Source organism: Protomyctophum bolini (assembly GCF_963924005.1).
Source record: "Protomyctophum bolini genome assembly, chromosome: 12".
Classification (NCBI taxonomy): Eukaryota; Metazoa; Chordata; class Actinopteri; order Myctophiformes; family Myctophidae; genus Protomyctophum; species Protomyctophum bolini.
The window spans coordinates 31,474,926-31,488,381 of record NC_137873.1 but is presented as its reverse complement, the minus strand read 5'-3'; the positions used below and the strand labels follow the sequence as shown (position 1 = coordinate 31,488,381).

The 13,456-nt window shown below is 45.1% G+C and overlaps 1 protein-coding gene across 1 annotated transcript; it reads right to left on the bottom strand.

Annotated features, from left to right (window-relative positions):
• Positions 1-803: 803 nt before the first annotated feature.
• Positions 804-13,181, bottom strand: chrng (cholinergic receptor, nicotinic, gamma). The gene is made up of 12 exons (XM_080777497.1): positions 13,087-13,181; positions 10,762-10,898; positions 10,117-10,161; positions 9,450-9,574; positions 7,459-7,614; positions 6,758-6,855; positions 5,766-5,966; positions 4,651-4,765; positions 3,336-3,450; positions 2,464-2,746; positions 1,602-1,735; positions 804-1,470 (listed from the first exon to the last, which is right to left on the bottom strand). The coding sequence occupies exons 1-12, from the start codon at positions 13,142-13,144 to the stop codon at positions 1,246-1,248; spliced, it is 1,692 nt and encodes a 563-aa protein (XP_080633623.1). The 5' UTR covers positions 13,145-13,181; the 3' UTR covers positions 804-1,245.
• Positions 13,182-13,456: the final 275 nt, after the last annotated feature.

Sequence of the window (13,456 nt, the reverse complement as noted above, 5' to 3'; positions counted from 1 at the left end):
GTGTTTCATACCATCTGCAGTCCACTTCCAGGCCTCTACACAGAATCTGAAGGAGTCTGTGTGTGAGTGAGAGTGAGAGTGGGGAACCGACCACTGCAAAGTCTCGCTGATCCGGAGGGGTTAAGCATGCGCCTCTCTCTCCGTGCACTCTCTCCATGTGTGTGTGTGTGTGTGAGTGAGGCTAATGTTTGGCTTGGTGTGCGTACGTGTACAGAGCCCTTTGTGCAGTGGCGTGTTTGTCTGGAGACCCCCTCGCTAGCTCACTCGCTCACCCACTCCCACCCCGGTTCTGTCTCAGTTTCCATCCCAACCAGCCGGATCTGCCTTTTGTTGGGGCAGAAAAGCACCATTCAGCCATGTAATTGAAATCCTGCTTCTAGAGATGGGGTGGGGGCTTAGAGTGAGGGGTATAGGCTATGTGTTTATTTTTTTGGGGGGGTTGGGTGGGAGTGGTAGGGTGTCCATGTGACCACCAGAAGATGGGAAGCACACACTATAGATATAGTATAGACTGAGGTTATGCACATGCATAAAGTGGGTGGCAAAGTGAGCTTAACGTTGTTTAACAATGTTTAATGCAAGTTATGCAACCAATCGGATAGGACTTTTCTGTTTGTCCAAGCCAAAAAGCAGTTGTTGTTTTTTGCCACTCAGTAGGTGTTCCCGCATAACCTCCGGGTATGATGATGATGTCACTCAGATAAACCCTCTATTCAGTTTTCCACATGTCAAACATTAATGTTACAGAGAAGAATGTGGACAGATTGTACATTTATTCATGAAAAGCGGAACATTAGCAGCATTCAATTTGACTGTAGAATCTTTCCTTTGTTGCATCTTCTTAGATGTTTCTTATTGGCTAACATGTCATTCATTAGTTTGCTTCGGTCAGACAGACGTCCATAGGACCAAACGGATCCAGGTTCTGAACTTCACTGCCTTCCTTCGCAGCATTCCTTCACATGGCATCACGTCGGCCGGCTCTAGACAAAAATCGTCATTGCTCAAGAGGTGACATGCACTATTGATGTGTTGTTGTTGGTGTATATACAGTATGTACAGTACTGGTACTACATTTGACGTGCAGAATTTCCAGCATCTTTTGTTCTCTACTCTCTCTCTCTCTCTCTCTCTCTCTCTCAGAACCCCAGCTGTCACTGCGAGCCTCATCACAGAGCTGTCCTGTCCAGGGTGACGTGAGAACCCGGGAGTGTCCTTTCTTCTTTTTGTTTAACTGCTATAGCCTCAGCCCAGTCGGGTGATATTCTGAGCCAATAGACCGGCGAGGTCGGTGCCGTTGTCCGTGGGGGGCAGGTATAACCGGGGGTCCCCGTAGAAGGGCGTGGACGGCGCCTGGTTGAAATGGCCCATCAGGAAGATCCCGGTGGTCCCGAAAAAGTACACGGTGGCCATGACGATGAAGCACAGCCTGTCGAGGACCCGGGCCACCAGGAACCACTCTTCGTTCTCCTGGTAGAGGTGAGGAGGGGGGGAAATGAAGTGGTGCACAGACAGCAGGTCAGCAACAGTGATGACGATATGAAATGAAACGCTCGTGTTAAAAAGAAGATGTAGCTAGGCCCATGCGCATGGTGTCTTACACTCTGGAAGCGGTTCTGCTTCCTGGCGGTCTCCGCGATGTGTTTGCAGGAATCCACGCACTGTCTCACTTCTGGAGAAACCTCTGCCAGGCTGGCTTCAAGCTTCTGGGCTGAACCGTTCTCTAGGCCGTATTCTGAAGGAAAGGGGGGTGGGGGGGGGGGGGTTGTGGAGCAGATACACATTTTAAACTTTGGGTTTAAACGCGCCTTGGTAATTCATTTTCAATGAGAGGCAGGCAATTGTTTGGACGCACGGCGATGCTAAATTGAGGGGTGTTGGCGCAAGCTGTGAAATTGTTGCACGTGTGCTCATTTCATGCATGTGCCCGGGGGAGGCAAGAGCTAGATTGTGATCAGCTAACCTCACAGGAAACCACAGGTTAGTTTTAAACTGCCATGCAAGTCGGGAGCCACAGGTGAGTTTTAACCGTCCACAGGTTAGTTGTAACCAGCCACGCGTGTCGAGTGACGGTGTTGTTGGACTAAAGCCTGTCGGACTAAAGTCATTAGGCAGCACACCTAAACCAGTAACCCATGTCTAACCAATGACTAGTCTAAACTAAGTATGCACCCCGTTACAACAAACACAACTTACACAATTGAAGTAGGACTGCGACTGTTGATTATTTTCTTAGCGAATATTGTATGGATCACTTTTTTTAGCTGTTGTTATTGTTCATGCTTCGGAATCGTCACACAATGTTGTGTAAGCTTGTAGATACTGATGAATTATGAATCGATTATTTTATTAATTGATCGATTATCGCAGGTCATTCTTAATAATTGATGAAATCGATTAGTCCGGTTCGTCTGACCCCTTGAACGCACGCGGCACTCAGACTCCCCTCATCGTAACACTCACGTATCTTGTCCAACACGGACTTCATGAGTCCGTTTCTCTCTCGGAGTCTGGCGAACATGAGCTCCGTGCGGGCGGTCTTCATGACGTACTCCTCGGCCTTGACGATGAGTCCCAGGGAGGTGCGTCTCCTCACGGGGTAGAGCGTGGCCTCGTTGGTCAGGGCCTCGGTGCTGCCCGCCTCGGAGCCGCCGCTGCCTGCCTCGGAGCCGCCGTGGTGGTCGCTTGGCGCCGTCCACGGCTGCATCTCCATGCGCAGCAGGCGAGGCACCACGTTCAGAAAGACCTGGTGGTGGTGACGACGACAATGTTCAGAGTCCAGGGTTTTATCCACCGCGTGCACATTTTACACACTCTCACAGGAAGACAGTGGGTCACAGACCAGTTTTTATGGGTCACGACTTGAGTAAAAATTTAAAACAAATCACACCCGTGTGAACTGAGTGGTGCAACTCCCCCCCCCTCCCACCTCTCTCTCTCTCTCTCATTAGCAGGTAACAGTGCAGCACTATCCCTCTCTCTGTTTCTGGCACAACAGCGCCCCTACTGGTACTCATAGTCATATACTGGTGCTCATTAACGAACACATGAACACATAGGTGAACAACACACACAGTAGATAGGTGAACACGGACACTGCTGTTCCTTAAAGAATATATAGCAATTTTTATATACAAATATATAATATTAAATATATAATATTTCAAAAGATAAATAAATGTATACATTTCAAGACAAAAAATAAATAATCAAAACTAATAATTAAGACATGTCGGATACAACAAAATGTACACACATATGTTTATTCATTGCTGCATAAAAAATAATAAATAAAAAAATAATAATAATGAAGTAGTGAGGGGAGGCGGCCTCACCCTTCGTATAGTATTGGTCATCTTGTGCGTGTTGGGGGTCCTCAGGGACACGTTTAGCACTATGACACAGTTCATGACCACTATGGTGGTCACCGACATCACAAACATCAGATATCTGAAGACGGGAAGAAAGAGAACGCTTGTAAACCAGACCAATATTGTTGTTGAGCGACATATTATATCACCAACAGCAACACATATATATTAGGACAGTGGTTCCCAAACTTTTTCATGTCAAGGACCTCCACATTGACACTCATTAGCCTGCGGACCCCCCATTTGAAAATATATGCCAAGGACCCCCCCCATAAGAAGATTTTCACGGTTCTAGCAGTGATTTTCAACCATTTTCATTTCAAGGACCCCCCCAGTTTATCTTGAATTAGTCTACGGTCCCCCATTTCTATCTCTGGGATCCAAATATATTGTATATATTGTAAAATCTAAGTTAACTCAGAGTGTACAAAATGGTGAGTAAAGGCGTGTTCAGACTTGGATGGTTAGAGCGGCACAATTACTATACAAGTCAATGCAAAGACGAGAAGTTGTGCGAGAGCCGCAAGCGGGCGCGGTGCGACCTGGTGCAGCACAAACGGGATGAACCGAGACGAATATTTAAATTCAACGTCTGAACCATAGACTGTAATGGACAAAGCGTTCTTCGGGTTTGATATGGACGTAAGATGAAGCCGGTCAGTCCTTGAATTGTAAATCGCCAGGGGTCTCGGCTGGCCCAGACAACGAGGCAGGACTCCCCCCCCCCCCCCCCCCCCCCCCCCCCCCCCTTCTTCTTTTTATTTTGACTCGAACAGGGGGTGGCTCCCGATCATAGACTGCCAAGCCCCTCAGAACATACGTGACTTTATGGTCATTTATTTTTATAAATGGGACCATCTTTTTCCAAAAAGAATATTATGACATGAGAAATGAGACTTTAAACTAGTGACTGGAAGCAGAAAGTATTCATGACCATGTTTATTAAGGTAATACAGTCTAGGTGAAGTTGGTCCCAAATACATGGACCTCTATGAAGCTATGGGGTTTTTTGGGCCCAATGACAGCGCCACAACAGGCCATTATATGAACTTTCAGGAAGTGCCGATTTCCTTAGTGGCTTCACAAAATATCTGTTTGACTGCCTCCCTGGTCTGAACGCACCTTTACAGACCCATAAGGGTCCACTCTGTTCCTAATTATCATTTAGCTGGGGACCCCCTGGAACTCTCTCAAGGACCCCTAGGGGGTCCCTGGAACCCACTTTGGGAGCCACTGTGTTAGGAGAGTGATGCATGTCATCATTGTCATGTGACCTTACTTTCCAATGAGAGGCACAGCCCTGGACGTCTCCGGAACCTTCTTGGCAAACAGGATGAGGAAGACGGTCTGTCCCAGGAGAGTAGCGATGGACATGAAGCACTTCTGGCCCCCGGCTGACGTGCCCAAAACGCACAATAACCAATCATTAGCAGGAGAATGAACCACATTAAAACTGGTGTCCATATTTTGAGTATATGTTCTTGTTATAGACAAGAACTCACAAAAATATGTTTTTAGGGATACAGCATATATACTGTATTTAACCCATTACAAACTGTCGTTTTAGAATGTAGCGTTTGCTATTCAAAAATAGCAGATCTAAAAGCTTCACAAGGCATCACTTATAGTGCCACACTGTGAGCTTACAGTACTGTTTTTGAAAAATATCTTTTTATGTAAGATGTTTAAGAATTTGGAATTACAAAAAAAGTAGCAATACTCTTTCATTAAGTAAAAATCCGGAATTCAACATTTACTTGAGTAAAAGCACAAGTATTTGCTTCAAATGTATTTAAGCACCAAAAGTAGAAGTACTAATTCATTGTGCAGAATGTCCCATTTAAAGCCCCCCCCCCCCCCCCCCCCCCCCGTACTAAACTCTGATGCTGGCCTTCAAAGCAACCAAAGGTTTGGCTCCCCCATATCTTCAAAGTCTGATCCAACCCCATTTTACGTAGACATATCACTCTATCTATAGTAGTACATACTCATAGCTTCACTGTACAAATATTCTACTGTAAAGCCCAACACACACCGTCTGTGAAGCGGGTGCGCCACTGTTCTATTTTCCAGGCAACACCTGGAAAATAGAACAGTGGCGTATCGGAGCGCCAGGCGAGGCGTGAACGCGCGCCGGACGCCGCCGGTGTGGGATAGGCTCATTGAAAATAACGGAGGTGGCTGTTTTGACGCACGGCGTTCGCAGACAGTGTGTGTAGGGCTTTATAGAGATCAGATGCTACGTAGGTTCTTAGCTTGCTTATGATCCTTGATGACTATTTCTATGTATTTGATGCATTACCATGTGGTGTTCTTGCTTACTTGTAAATCGCTCTGGATTTAGACTAGAGCGTCTGCTAAAATGCCTATATCGTAAATTGAGTACAGGTATACCTTTGGCGGGCAGGAAGTACACGAGCAGGCCGAGCGAGGAGAAGAGCACACAGGGAGCGATGATGTTGATGATGTAGAAGAGCGGTTTCCTCTGGATGATGAGGAAGAACACCAGCTCCTGGTACTCCAGGTCGTCTCTGGTGTACTCCAGGTTGATCACCTTCTTGGCGGCTCTGTGTTTGATGGCCCACTCTCCGTTTTCTACACATACGACCACCAGGAAGGTACAGTTTGGTTTTGAGTTTGAGACATTTTCCCCGCCTTTTACAAATTGTGAAAGTGTACAGCATGTAGGCCTATACACATTACACAAGCTTTCGTAATTATGATGCGTTTGTTGAAATTAGACAATACTTGAAGAAGATAGGATAATTTGAAACTTTAGTTGAACCAGAAACGCCAAAGCATATAGAGAATGCCCTGCAAAGATTTTAACACCCCTCTGGTGTTGACCAGAAAATGGGTGTGAAAATGGGAGTGACATAGTCGTTAACTCCACCCCTAACCAGTAACCACTCCCCCACTAGCTGTTACTGTCAACTGTCAGCTGACATACATTGTGTTTGCGAACGCAGTGAGCACTAACTATGAGACCTAGCAGATCATGTCTGTGTGTGTGTGTGTCTGTTTGTCTGTCTGTCTGTCCCGCTGTTACACCACCTGCCCACCACCAAATATGTACCAGCTGCGTTCGCTTCCCGCGTTTGTGCGTCTTACTTGTGTTACAGTATATGGCATGCAGGGCAGCTGACAGAAAACAGGATTCTTTTAACTGTTTTCTGCAAAATATGATTCTATATCAGCGGTGCTCAAACATGTATTAAGCCGCCGCTCCTCTCGGAAGCAAAGATTTGAGTTTCAAATCTTTGTTGTGAAAGACAAAAACACTGTATATGCTCTTGGAGTTACAACTAGAAACATTTTCAAAAGGTCCCACAACAATCGGACTGTTTGTTGAGCAGTCTGATGTTGGCTCTGGTCCATCAGTGTACCTGTGAAGGCCTCGGGGTCGATGTCCACCCACTCCCAGATCACGTCTTCCTCTTCTTTGAGAACCAGTTCGATCTCATTGGCACTATAACTCTGGGAGCTGCACACACACACACACACACACACACACACACACACACACACACACACACACACACACACACACACACACACACACACACACACACACACACACACAGCGGCCACTGTTTATTATCCACATGCCATGCTCTGCCTATACATCCACAGACCGTCCATTACGTTTTACAACTGGCTGTAAAGAAAGAATTCCAGTATTGTCCCTGAAACTGGCTGGCGGAGGACAGATTGTACAAAGTACATGGTGGAATACATTTAAACACTGAATAAAAAAACCAGGTTCTGCAAGTAAAATGTAGAGGTACTTTTACTAGTAGTATTTTCCATTTGTACACTTTCAGAGTTATGGATTTTTTTTTTGAAATTAATAAAGTTTGAGAACCCCTGCATTAGTGTATCTATGTATTGGGGCCACCATGGATGAGTGGGTAGAGAGGCCGTCTATGCGGTTCAACCCTCGGCTTGCCCATCTACAGTACGTGTCGAAGTGCAAGGCACTAAACCGCTCTCCGCCGAGCACTCATCAAAAAGCCATGTGCGTATAAGCCAACTGGCAGGTGAATGCCAGACTTTCTCTTATTATTATCCATAATTCTATACCCACCGGAAGTTCATGGTGCAGTTCTGCCAGTCGAAGGGGAAGTAGTCGACCTTGATGGGACAGGCACTGCGGTAGATGGCGGGGGGCAGCCAGTACACACAGCCGATGGGGGACACCAGCGCGTTGGTGTACAGCGCCACCTCAAAGTTGCCGTCCACACTGCTCGCAGGACACAACAAGACGGATGGATTTGGTTAGATAAGACCTTTAATTGATCCCCTGGGAGAAAAGCAATTGTCATGCCATTACAGACGGATGACGAAAAAAAAACATACAGCTAGGATTAAAGGGACACTTCACCCTTTTTGCAAAAAAATATATGTTAATGACGTTTAGAAGCTTTTGAACACTTTCATGGGGGTCTTTATGTGTGTAATATGTGGTTTTAGATATTTTAGATTGTAGCAGTGAGCACAGTATCTCTGATGTCATGGACACTGGTCTCACTTCCTTCCTGGACTACATGTTGTCTCAGTAAGACAGCTCTCCCCCTATCCACAAGGAGGAGCAGTGCACCAAAGAATGATGGGAATTGTAGTCCAGGAAGGTAGTGAGACCAGTGTCCATGACATCAGAGACACTGTGCTCACTGCTACAATCTAAAATAGCTAAAATTTAGCCACATAAAGACACATAAAGACCCCCAGGAAAGTGTTCTAAAGCTTCTAAACGTCATTAACATATATTATTTTGCAAAAAGGGTGAAGTGTCCCTTTAACAACAAATAATAATGTAAATTCAGCGTTGTCAGAGATTTAAAACAACTGCCTCGGCTATACGAACACAGTTGGCGATGTTTATATTTGTCATTGCATGTACTCCTACGGGCTGGGGGGGGGGGGTACCTGTAGGGAGTGTTGAGTGGGAGGAGTCTCTATATCCTCACTGGCAGGTGAGTCAGTGGGAGGCAACAGCTGTGACAACTCACAGAATCGTGTGTGCGGAGTACCGGGAAAAACAAATAAACAAGAGCGTGTGTGTGTGTGTGTGTGTGTGTGTGTGTGTGTGTGTGTGTGTGTGTGTGTGTGTGAGAGAGAGGGGGGGAGATAGCTACCAGGCCTCTGCAAATGTGCAAATGTTTTAGTTGCACGCTGATAAATATGTTTCTTTTTACAGGACGATGAAACGGATGCCATCACTCTGGATGGAGGAGAATGACTAATGACCTGCACCCCATTATTGCTGAGGACTGTGGCCCAGGTAAGAAGAGAACTGATTATGGCTAATTTGGAATTATCCCTTTATAATAATAAAACAATATGCTTTATATAGGGCTTTTCTAGGTACTCAAAATCGCTTTACAGGACAAATGGATTAAAACTTTATTTAGGAAAAAAAACGAGTTAAAAAGTTAAACTAAGAGAAAAGTAAACGAAAAAGGTGGGGTTGGGATTTATGTAGAGAATGCAAGTCTGAAAATATGGGTTTTGAGTGTGCTTTTGAACGTAGTTAAGGTGGGGGGCAGCTCTGATATGAGTGAGTTCCACAGGGAAGGGGCGGCCACTGAGAAGGCCATGTCTCCCCACGTTTGTTTGTTTGACTTGTGGGGTTCCAGGAGGTTGGCAGTGCCCGACCTGAGGGAACGGGAGGGGACATGGCGTTGAATGAGTTCAGGATGCGGGGCCTGATTGTTGAGGGCTTTGTATGTGATGGTGAGTATTTTGAAGTCAATTCTGTACTTGACTGGGAGCCAGTGGAGTTGACGGAGGACAGGTGTGATATGGTCCCTTGGTCGGGTTTTTTTGAGAACCTTGGTGGTGGTGACGCCGTATAATATGAGGCTATTGCATTAGTCTTGCTTACTGTAAATCGCTCTGGATTAAATGCCTAGATTGAAATTGTAATTACCAGTAGATTGAATTGTGCTGTCTCAGCAGCAGTGTGTGATAAGATGGGACGTAAGCGGGCAATGTTAGCAGTGATGGTTGTGGAGGGGAGGTACGTTGGAGGTACCAGTTGAGAATCCTAGGTGTATTTAATAGCGATTGACTGACTTGTTCTCCAGGATGACGTCTGGCAGCCAGATGCTCTTGGAGGGCATGCGGAAATCCGAGGTAATGTTCCCGTAGAGCTCTGAACGGGGCGACTGGTCCCATCGCAACCTGTAGTCACACCATTGCTGCATACATACACGTCACAAACACATACATACATACATACATACAGGGATTGAATCAGAAATGTGAGAATGTATCTTTCCAGTAAATATATTTCCGTGACGTTACAGGACTTTAGGCTAGCATATGTTAATCTGAATAACAATTAGAAATGTAATCGATAAAATAATAATGCTATTATTCATCATCCCCATCATTGCAAGCAGCCAGTTTCACTCTGTAAGAGGAATATAATAATAGTTGTAAAACTATGGATTCACCTGATCCCGATCCAATTCCGATCATTTGATTTTGAGTATCGGCCGATACCGATTTTTCCATTTTTATATAGTACCACAATAGTACAATATACCAAATCACAGACATTATATATACACTAGTCTAATATCCTGATTTTTTTCTCTTTTCTTCCGATCTGATTCCGATCCTTTGAAAATGACGTGATGGGCCCCGATTTCCGATCACATGGTTGGATCGGGACAACCCCCAGATGTAACATTGAAGAACGTCAGAATAATAAGCATGCATTTTGGGGTAACATTACCATTTCTATCCACACGTTGGTCGTCAGTGTTTCCGTCTTTTCATTCTGAGTACAAAGGAGGATTTATTTTATTAATATGAAAACAATTCTTACTCTCGTACACTCATAACCATAAGACAAACTTATACAGTGAGACGCCTACACTCTAACCATGAGACATCATTGGTAACACCTGTGAAGGAAGTAGAAAGGGTTATTCTGTGTGCAATGTGCATATACCCTGTTATATCACCCAGAGCAGGGATGGGCAACTTTGACGATGGAGAGGGCCATTATATTCCTCACTCTAGAGGGGCCACATTGCATGCATGTCGTACCAAAAATAGCCGATCTACAAGTTCAAAACGTAGATCGGCTAATTAATTAAGTAATTAAAGCGGGTCATGTTTGCATGTTTGGAATTGTAACAGCTGAAACCATTAACATATTATCAGTATTCCGAAGATTAATCTGAGGGCCACATTATGTGGCTCCCGGGCCGCCAGTTGCCCACCCCTAACCCAGAGGGTGGCAAAAAGTTGGCCACTTAAAAATGGCAAAAAAAAAATGCAGACGTACAAGCTCACCGTGCGTCCCAATGGGACGCGCTGTGAGCTTGCACATCTTCTATTTTGAAAAGCCAACGTGCCTGTGTGGTCTTCTCACCAGGGAGATGAGGTTGGTGAGGGTCATCTTGATCTGGACGTGTGTGATGTCTCCACTGTTCTCCACGGGCCGCACGTTCTTGTTGTAGCCTTTCATCAGGTCCTTGAAGAGCTCCCCTTCCAGGTTCAATGCATATGCTGCACACACACACACACACACACACACACACACACACACACACACACGCACGTACACACATGCGCGCGCACATGACCCAGGGAAAAGAAAATGTATTATCTCCTACTCCTAAATATGAGGGCCGATGTCTAAAGGGAACAACATCTAATGTTTCAGAAATATTCCCACAAATTAAATGTTGCCTAAACATTTTGCTTTTAACAACGTAATTCACATTATATAAAGTAATGCGCTCTCTCTCTCCCTCTCCCTCTCTCTCTCTCTCTCTCTCTCTCTCTCTCTCTCTCATATATGTGAAGTGGTTAGTGATATACTAAACAATATTTCCTGCCCAAGCACAAAGAAGACAGTGTAGAGACCAGAATAGAATTTGCACTAGAAACACTAGAAAATGACAGTACATGATTCAATAGCCCTATACATTCCATTAGAAGAGTTAATAATATATAGTTATAGTAAAGCGTCTTTGAGTACTTGGAAAAGCTATATAAATCCCAGATATTATTATTATTATTAGTATGAGTATGAATCCAAGCATGGCATTCCCCACACTGCAGACTGGCCTGTTTCAGCACACACACTCTGTCATTATAGGCTACATGCTGTTTTGACGGGGGGGCCATACCATATTGTATTTTTGGTATGCGGTCAGGTCTAGGCCTGGCTCAGGCAATAAGATGACGCCCCTGCCATGCACATAGTCCACCATGGGCACCGTTGGAGGCGCGACAGTCCTAGCAGGAAAACAATCCTTCTGTATGAAATAACTCTACCATGTTGAATCTGTCAATGTATGAGACCCGGGTACTCGGGAAGGGGAAAGCTATTACTAGGGATAGAACACACCCGTGACACAGCCAATACCATCTTTTACCATCAGTATAGGTCTTATGAACAAGCGGGCCCCATCTCAGTTCTGTGCATAAAATGTAATGCGATGCCTCTTGGAACTATGACTGGTAGCCTTTTGTTAGCATTGTCTCTTATTACGTACTGTGTGATCTGTTTGATCTGTTTTTGAGGGGTACTAGCCCCTCCTATACACAGGTTTAATGTTTGTCTTTAGTCCAATGTTTGTTCTATCTATCTATCTATCTATCTATCTATCTATCTATCTATCTATCTATCTATCTATCTATCTATCTATCTACTTTCAAACCTGGTGTCCCTATTTCTGACCATAGAAACAAAACAAATAAAGCACCCACAAGTCGCACGTCCATTCACTAAAGCGGACGGTCATTGTTTTGTAGTCATCAGGCCGAAACCCTCAAACCAGAACTTCCTTTCCCTCAAACCAGGAAGAATAATGCCTTCCCAAAAAGTGTGACTTGCTCTCTCCTGCGATGAGAATAGAATTTCCCGTGGAATAACAAAGGTATACAGGCGCTAAATGGTGGAAAGCACACTCACATTTATATTTTGTTTGTATTTTAGAAGTCAGAGAAATTATGCTTTTATTGGGAAGATATTATTCTTCGGGTTTGAGGGAAAGGAAGTTCTGGTTTGAGGGTTCCGGCCTGATGACTATACAAAACAATGACTACAACATGACGTAAGATATCATCCGCTCCGGACCGGATCACACGGCAATTTAGTAACACTTTCCTCCGAGGTGGAAAGCCTGGTGACGCGATGACGATGTTACTAAAGACCAGGTGCTGGGCTGAGGTCAGGCTGTCAGACAAGGCTCCAAGGCTTAAAAATCTATCGGTTCCTTTTTTCACCATCATTGGACGTAATGTTTGGCCATGTCATCATAGATGGAAATGTTCCAGAAGAAGTGTAAAAAAAGGTCACAATGCGCTGCATCGTTGCTTGTACTGTAGATCTGCAGTTTCCACTGCATGACAACATAGTTATAATAACAGAGTATAATCCAGGCTTAACATTTAGTCCCGAACGCAGCATTGGATAGAATAGAAACGGATAGTCAGTCCTACCTGTAGCAGACAACATGGCAACACCGCAGTGGATAGAATAGAAACAGATAGTCAGTCCTACCTGTAGCAGACAACATGGCAACACCGCAGTGGATAGAATAGAAACAGATAGTCAGTCCTACCTGTAGCAGACAACATGGCAACACCGCAGTGGATAGAATAGAAACGGATAGTCAGTCCTACCTGTAGCAGACAACATGGCAACACCGCAGTGGATAGAATAGAAACAGATAGTCAGTCCTACCTGTAGCAGACAACATGGCAACAAGTACCAAGAGCAGAAGTCCACAATCCATCGGCATGTCTGCTGTCTTTAGACGAGACTAAACTAATCTGCTTTAACACGGCATCTACACTGGGAGTTACAGGACTTCCTGGCACAGGGCCTGTGTGTGTGTGTGTGTGTGTGTGTGTGTTAGGGAGACTGGGGGGAGTAATAGACGGATGGATGGATAGATGGAAGTAATGGAAGGCTGTGGTTGGAGAGCGAGTGATGATTGTTAACTGAGAGATGGAGAGAACCACCCACTCTCCCACTTTCCTGTCCCTATAGCTCTCGCATAGTCAGCTGTCACAACAGTGACCCCCCCCCCCCCACACACACACACACACAC

Excerpts from the sequence above, each read along its gene's own strand:
- chrng (XM_080777497.1), bottom strand. The coding sequence starts at position 13,144 with ATGCCGATGGATTGTGGACTTCTGCTCTTGGTACTTGTTGCCATGTTG. Across the intron at positions 10,162-10,761 it reads TCACCAACCTCATCTCCCTG|AATGAAAAGACGGAAACACT; the intron begins GTGAGAAGACCA and ends CTTTGTACTCAG. Across the intron at positions 3,451-4,650 it reads GCTGTGCCTCTCATTGGAAA|ATATCTGATGTTTGTGATGT; the intron begins GTAAGGTCACAT and ends TCCCGTCTTCAG.